Consider the following 8601-nt stretch of genomic DNA (forward strand, 5'->3'; position numbering starts at 1 on the left):
ATTATATATGTAAAATGCCTGCATTAAACTTCTCATCATATTGTAAAGGATAAACAAAATGCTGTCACATATTACTGAAGAAGTCACTTCTTCCACAATGGCCAATTCCAATATCAATGGTTATTGCTTATATTAATAAATATAAATATGCTACATATAAGTTTTTTCCAGCTTGTATAAGGAACTCATTTATTGCTGAATAATTTCCAGTCATAAAACAGTGCATGTGTGACTGGAAAGTTTAATGAGTCAGTCACTGATTTTTATACAACCTAGAAATTTCTTAGCTGTGGAACTATTATTTTACTGATGAGCTTTTTTACCTCAAACATTTTTAGACATTATTTTTGCCTCATTTTTGCTTGATGAAATTTAATCTTGTATGTGTATGTTTAGGACAGAAAAAAATCAAACAACATAAATTTAGAAATCTCTCTTCTCCTTGAATACCTGTGGGAAAAGTAAAAATTCATATGTATTATCTTTAAATATTAGCACATTTAGGATTTTTGTAATGTTACATTTAGTAGATGATTTATGCAAAAAATACTTTCTGAAGAGCCTCTTAAAATGTTATATCTTAATATAACGTAATCTTTTAATTCATACACATTGGATTTGTGCTGTTCTCATTTGAAAATATATTGCCCCATTATAGAATTTGATTTCTAGTGTACACTTTTAAGCTTATTTCCTAGATATTAGAAGCCTACCAGAGAAGGAAAATTTATTATCTTTAAGATTATAAATTCTGCAGGGGTTATCAAACATATGCCTTATACAAGAACTCATCTGTCAGAGAAGAAAAGAATATGATTAAAATTTCTAGGCCCAGCAGGTTAGCAACCTGCTAAATACCTAAAAATTCAAAGTTGTGCTTTTTTTTTCATGTTTATGGGAAGATATAAGCTTATAGAATTAGGTTTATACTCATTAAGTGTCTGCCCTAACTCACACTTACCATCCATCATTCATTTTCCTTTTTTTAACTCGATTTTGCCAGACTCTTATCTTGCGCTTACTGTTTTCCATCTCCTTTTAATATGCCCTCCCCAAATGGCTGACCAGTCCTTAGGGCCTTTCTTCCCAGGTCACAGAAATTCTCTCGATCTCAAATCATACATGGGAAATCCAAAGCCTTATTTTTAATTATCCCATTTCCATGCCATCAAAAAACACCACAAGGAAGTTAAAGGTAACAAGAGAAACTAAAGATTTAGAAGGACAAACCTACTCAACTAAAGATTTAGAAGGGCAAACTTACTCAACTAGATCTCCAGAATCACAAATGGAGAGATATGATTGCTAATAAATGAAATAAATGAGATATGACATTCATATATACTCATACATGAAATTAGAAATTTATTACCATCCCTTTGGGGCTTCCCAGGTGGCACAGGGTTAAAGAATTCACCTGCCAATGCAGGAGACACAGGTTCGATCCCTGGGTCAGGAAGGTCCCCTGTAGTAGCAAATGGCAAACCTCTCCAGTATTCTTACCTGGAAACTTCCATGGACAGAGCCTGGAGAGCTACAGTCCATGGGGTTGCAAAGAGTCGGACATGACTGAGCACTCATTGTCCTTTTATGTATGTATTATACTTGCTATTAACATAAAGCCCGTGAGTTTGTAATATTAGGTAGTATTACCATATTAGATAATATTACAATATTAAACAATATTTAACTATCTTTTGTTGAATCACTAAGTAGAGAAAAAGGTAGAAATTTATAAAATAGCTCCATCTTATTTAGCAACATTTATGTTTGAGCTAGGTTCACTGAGAACTTCCCAGGTTACTGTAATTTTACAGTGTAGCCCTAGACTTTCTAATTAAATATGCAACTTCTGTCATAAGAAAAAAACCTCTTTTGCTTTTTACTGTAAATTTAATTAAGCATTTCTTGTAAGTTCATTTCAGTATCTTTATCACGGCCCACTAAAGTTAGGATTCAGTTGTAAAATGGTAGACTAATTGCCTTTTGTATTAAATGAAATAAGAATCTCAAATATGCAATGTCAGGAAATTTAATTGTGGTCTTCAATTGCTTATTCAATGCATTGGAAAACTGAATGCGAGAAGTACAGAAAAAAGGGCCAAAGGTTATTAAATGTAGCACATCACACACATTTTGCACTTTACTTAATGATCCAAGTGTTTATTGCCATGAAGTAAATGCACCATTTAAAGAATTATGGTGGAATTGTAAAACGTTAAAAACTCTAATTAATTTTAGTCTGAAGCATGCAGCATGCTCGTTTTTGCCTAAAACATTTTCATTATCATCAGTATTTTTTCAGTTATTAAGATAAATTTTTCCCATTGTGCAGCACTAGCATATTTTCAGTATTAAAAGCACAATCTTAAATGCTGTTGAGAGTTACATCTGGTACATTTTAAATAAGTAAAAGAGTAATTTTTTACCACAGATTAGAGTATATTATATATTGCTTTTCTATACTTACTCTACAATTAACAGCTTAAGTGTGTCTTCATATTTTTTACTGGAAGCTGCATATATACTGCAGATTTGAAAGGGTCATAGTTAAAGCATACAGATAATTTCAACTATTAATTTGAATCTGATTATAGAAACTCTTCTGATTAAAGGAATATTTAAAATCTAGAGAAAATATCATAAGAAAATAGAAATATTTTAGTGCTTAGTTGTACTTTCTCACTTTATTTTACAGTTCCCACCATATGTCTTTGTCTGCTGCTATAAAATGAAAACAGCTGACATCATTCTCTTTGAAAACAGTCTCCCATTATGCTTTCTTATTTCTGGAAATAAAGCTTATATTTTCTGACTGTGAAAGTAATCTGTACTCAGAGTACAAATGTAAGAAAAATGCCTGGAAGCACAGACAAGAAAATAAAAAATTAATAGCATCATCATAATAAACAGTTGAGGTACTTAAGAAGGAATTTTAAGTACAAAAATGGAAAGCATAAACAATTTATTTTAGCTGTATATTTTCAATGTAGAGGCTAAAGTAACCTTGAATTTTTTTTTACATAAAATCTTTGTGCATAAATCACCCTTACTTTGAATTTAGAACACTTTCATCAAGTATTCATTTCTACTTTGTTTTTTAAATCTTTTTTTTATTTTAAATAATTTTAGACTTACCAAAACTTAGGGGTTTCCCTGGTGGCTCAGAGGGTAAAGCATCTGCCCACAATGCGGGAGACCTGGGTTCGATCCCTGGGTTGGGAATATCCCTTGGAGAAGAAAATGGCAACCCACGCCAGTATTTTTGCCTGGAGAATCCCATGGACGGAGGAGCCTGGTAGGCTACAGTCCACGGGGTCGCAAAGAGTCAGACACGTCTGAGCGACTTCACTTTCACTTTCAACAGTTGCAGAAATAGCACAGATAATTCCTATTTGCCCTTCATCCAGCTTCCTATAGTGTTATTATCTTCTACTGTTCAATTCTTTTATAGAGTGTTTATCTGATTTTTTTTTATTAGATTGAGGTTCATGCATTGCTGGGAAGGATACCACAAATCAGAATTAACATGCCCTTTGTAAAGCATCTTACCAAAGGGTTGATGTTAATATGCATTACTGGTAATGTTAACCCTAATTATTTGGTTAAGGTAATGTTTGACAGATTTCTCTACTCTAAAGGTACTCATAAAGTCATTTTTAAAGATAAAATGAAATAATGGGGGAAATTTGTCCCTTTGAATAATCCAACCTTTAAAAGAAATCATTTAAAACTCAACAGTCTGTAGCATAAATAGAGTCATCTTTATTCATAGACTGTAATTTTGAATCTAGATACTACCTGAGCATTAAGAAGTCCAGCTGCTAAAATAATTGCTCTTTGTTTGGAGTTGGTTACCTCAAGAGAAAGGAAAAGCGGGATGGATAGGTTTTATTGACATTAATTCTTTCAACTATTATGAGAACAAAGTCAAATTTGTAAATAAAGGGAAATAGAAGGCTACCTCTTCCAAATTGATGCTGCAAGCTGAGTAGTATTTAAACAGACTCTTTTGGGTTTTATGGGATCTAGCTTAGATGAAAAATGGCACTGTTTTTACTTATTTTCTGTTTGAATGACTCTTTTAGTCTCATGTTGCCACCTGGAGCATGAGTCCATAATTACACGGTCCATGTATGCCTGGAAATTATCATTCTCCTCACTCCAACAGTTCTGTCAGTGTACAAAGAGCAGGGAGGTCAAGGAATCACGTGTAATGATTTGGCATTACGAGTGTTACTGTTACGTGTGTGTATTCCTGAAATTCCGCATGTAACAGCAGATCTGCAAGGTTGCTGTAATCACATGTCTTCTGGAGTATAAATTAACAGGCTTAAACATTAAGAGGTAAACCTGTCTACTTCCCAGTAGCCCCAAAGGGTACATTTTCTTGTTGGCTGCTTCAGAATACTTCATGAAACAAATGTCAGACTTGTCGGGGCTGTCACTAAGAAAATGATCCTTGTAGCAAGGGTCTTCTTTCACTGGGAAACAAACAGATGTCTTATCTTAGAAAAGAGGGACAAAACCTGCCATCTATCAGAAGAAATTTTTGTCAGCCTTTATTAATCCGGTAGCGAAGAAATACTTCAGTAAAGGAGCTTCCTTTCTTTGTAGTTTCATTCATTACACAGTCATTTGTGAATGATATTTGATTTGCTGCCTGAACTATTTTAATGATTTTATTAATTTTGAACTGTTGATAAAGTTCTTATAAAAATTGACAATGTAACATTAGCAATATAAGTTAGCACTTCTGGGAAAAAAAAAGACAACTTCTAAAATCATTTCTGGAGTTTTATTGTATCTAATTCTGATGTTTTATTTATAGTGATTAAAATCTATTGCTGTTAGTTGTATTATTTTGGTGATACTATACCACAGCAATTATGTTGTGTGGGACTCTTAGTGGGACTAAATGCCTTCTCTACACTTCCATAATCCTTTATGGACTCTATATCCAGATTACAGCTATTTTTATCCAAAGGTAGAAGAGGTTGTATCTTGCTAACTTACATAAATAGTTTAAAGGCATAGAAAGGCAAGATATTTTAAGACAGACTCTCATCATAAGAAACTTTTGTACCTGTCCTGAACAGGAGGTACTATTAGAATAGACATGCATTTATTAGCTATACTTTATTCCTAAGAAAAATTCAACAAAAAGACTGACATTATATAGTGAAAGTGACATCGCTCAGTCGTGTCGGACTCTGCTACCCCATGGACCGTAGCCTACCATGCTCCTCCATCCATGAGATTTTCCAGGCAAGAGTACTGGAGTGGGTTGCTGTTTATGGAAGTAAATATTGTAGATAATTCCGAGTTCTCAGGGGAAAGCTAGGTAACCACACTTGTTAAACCAGTAAGTCATATTGCTGTGAGGACTTACTAGACCGTTCACATGATAAAAGCTCCATTTTTTTTTTTTTCCCAAAACTTAAAGACTATGAATTTGGTAAAAGCAATTTTGTCTAATGTTGCTTCTAACGTTTTTGCTCATTCCTGTTGTCAATACTGTTTTAGTAAACTCAGAAGTGTAACCACTGGATAAGGAGGGATATTTTGCTTTTCCAGAGCACACACCTCTTATTCATTCTTTATCCCAGTATTTAAAATAGTTCAGGAAACGTTTATGGAACTCCACCTAGATACTAAATATGCCCTGATAGATGGTAGGAATATAAGATAAAAAAGATAAAACCTTGCCTTGTGCAACATATAGACACATTCAGTCCTACCTAATAAAATCTTGCCACCTTTACCTGCTGATGTAACACTTTCTGTCAGTGTTCCATCTGAAGAAGACAGTGGAAAATATGGAATAGGATTTGGTTTTTATTAGGTTGTAATTAAAATGTAATCTCTGTTTGAGTTAAAGTGGAAACTGCGTGCGTGTGTGCTAAGTTGCTTCAGTTGTGTTTGGACTTTGTGACCCTGTGGACTGTAGCCTGCCAGGCTCTTCAGTCGATGGGATTCTCCAGGCAAGAATACTGGAGTGGGTTACCATGCCCTCCTCCAGGGGATCTTCCCAACCCAGGGATCAAATCCACAGTTCCTGCAGCTCCTGCATTGCAGGCAGATTCTTTACTACTGGGAAGCCAGCCACCAGGGAAACCCAAAAACTATCTGTTCATTAACAGATTTTCAATAGTCAATTCAACATTATATCTCTATTCAGTAGAGAAAATTTGAAAAAAAAAAACAAAAAAAAACAGTGGTTGCTATACGTAGAAAAATACATTAAAATTACATCACCTAAATTGATATTCAGAACCCCATCCTCTGTATCCAACATATCTATAATTATTCAGGCTGACTGATAATATTGATAACTTTTCTACTTTCCTGGTATTGACAAAGGCTAAATCACAGTTGCTGTTGAAGTTTAGAGACAGTGTCTATAAAGGAAGCTTTCTCCACCTTAATATTTATGGGCAAGGATGTGGTCTTTCATGGAAAACATAGATATATATACACACACCTTGATTTGCATGTACTTAATAAAGTCAGTTTACTAATCAAAGCTCAGTAATTATTTAATTTAACTGAATTTGGTTTTATAAGAAGATAAAGAGATACAGGGTTATATGTTTGGTGATACTGATATAATTACTGTTGTCCAGAGATGCTTAAGAAATTAAGATACTCATACTTTAACTTGTAAAGAGTTAGACAATACTTTTTACTTCAGTTAATAAGAACAAAAGGCCTTTCAGGAATACTAGGAAGGCAAGACTGCTTTGTACTTGGGTGTTATTGAAAGAACACAGATGATGAGATGGATTATAAAATGTAAGGTGACATATTTTTCCAGATTCTCATTCATTTATACTTTGGAGGTCACCATTTAATATTGAACACAAGATGTATTTCATTCCTATGGAAGCAGACATTATGATGTCACTTTATTTATTCACCATGTTCCACAGGAGCCTGCTATGAATTATGAAGCCACCACTCAGAATCGAAACTGTAGAAGATGTAAGCATTCTATCGCCTGACATGCCCATTTTAGAGTTTCCTATTTTAGAGCTGACTGATTTTCAGATAACATATGGTGGTCCAAGTAATTGGGAAATTGGCAGACCTGTCAAGAAAGTCTGCTGGATGAGACAAAAATGCCAATGTACATAAAGTGTCTCAGAAGTTACATTTACTATTTTTTTTTATCAAATAGTGAAGTAAAAATATCTGATTGACCCCTAAAAAGGATATTTTTTTAGTGGCAAGTGTTTTCGAAAGTAATTTTTAGGTCATTGATAAAATAAGTTGCTTTTAAAAATACATAGAAAAATTTAGTCAACATGTAGTATAAAACAGCACGCACTATAAATATTTAAATGTTACATAATTGTGCCATTTTGTTTATAGCCTTTTCCCTAGTATTACTGAAATCATGATAGTTAATTTTCCCGAGAAATAAAGTTAAAGTGTATGAAGTATAGGTGATTAAATGCTCTAAGGTTTGTATTTTAATGTTTTCTCAAATTTATTTCACAGGAAGATGAAAATGAAGCTGAAAGAAAAAATATATCTCAGGAGCTCAGCATGGAACAGAAGAATTCAAAGAAATAAAGGATTTTCTGTAGTGTTTTGAGAAGTTTGCAACTTATGTAGGAGCAGATGAAATTTCTAATTGTAAAATGTTAAACTGTAAAATCTAATTTGCAAAATGTTCTCAATAAAGTCATTGAAAATTAAATGGGACTTTGCATTTGGAATTTGTATGCTTTTTTAGAGCAATTTAAACATTTGTATAAAAGACCTTTAAAATATATTTTTTTAATTCTCTACTGAATTTGAGAATAGAGACAGAATTTCCTCTTATCTGTAACCCAAGTGTTATCGCATGTGAATGACCTAAAAAAAACAAACTCTGAAAGTCTTTTTTTTTCGCTGGCAAGTCGGTGTTGTCTTCTTCAGGAACCTTAATAGAATTCCAATTATTAATACAAAGGAATCCAACATAGTTCAAAAATGAACAGGAAATGTTTGCATGTAAAAACTCTGAAAACCAGCAAGTGCCACAGGATGAAATATCGTTTTCTGATTTCATCAACTTATACATCACATAATACTCTGGGATTGCAGGTAAAGGCTGAAAAGAAATGGTAACTTAACATTCTCTGTGACAGAAGTAGTACCATGATTTTGAATTCACATGATATTTACTAAGGACCTAGTATTTGCTAGGCCCTACACATTTTTTCTGGACATTTGTTCCTTACTTGTGTTTCTTTGGCTTAGGAGTTTTCTAAAATTCCTTTGATTCCTATCTTTATCAGAGTTCTCAGTAACCAGACATTCTACTTTTCCTGATTCTAATTCCTAAGCTATCATCTACCAACCTCAGCAGGAGGAACAAATCTACTTGCTATTTGCAGAGCCAAATGTTTTTGGCAGATGCCTTTGATTATTTAAAGCAGAGTTTCTTAAAATGAGAAGCACAACTTTGGAAAGCTTATAAGAACATGCCAGCGCACACTTCTTCCCTGTGAGAATGGAGTCTGTGTATTGTACTTACCCTGGAGCGATGGTTTTATCACAAGCATCTGAGGAGCCCTGTAAAGGTGTGCAGTGGGACAGGCTGGCAGCTAT

The 8601-nt window shown here is 33.7% G+C and overlaps 1 protein-coding gene across 6 annotated transcripts in view; it reads left to right on the forward strand.

Moving 5' to 3' along the window:
* Positions 1 to 7705, forward strand: part of PHF14 (PHD finger protein 14) — a 196709-nt gene extending 189004 nt beyond the window's left edge. For 3 of the 6 annotated variants that reach the window (XM_025290899.3, XM_025290896.3, XR_003110853.3), the window contains one exon: positions 7504 to 7705. In XM_025290899.3, the coding sequence (XP_025146684.3) occupies positions 7504 to 7511 (8 nt within the window). In that variant the 3' untranslated portion in view covers positions 7512 to 7705. The other 3 variants (XM_025290898.3, XM_045166356.1, XM_045166355.1) reach the window with 2 other exon arrangements.
* The last annotated feature ends 896 nt before the right edge of the window (positions 7706 to 8601 follow it).

Source organism: Bubalus bubalis, chromosome 8 (assembly GCF_019923935.1).
Source record: "Bubalus bubalis isolate 160015118507 breed Murrah chromosome 8, NDDB_SH_1, whole genome shotgun sequence".
In the NCBI taxonomy this organism is placed as follows: domain Eukaryota; kingdom Metazoa; phylum Chordata; class Mammalia; order Artiodactyla; family Bovidae; genus Bubalus; species Bubalus bubalis.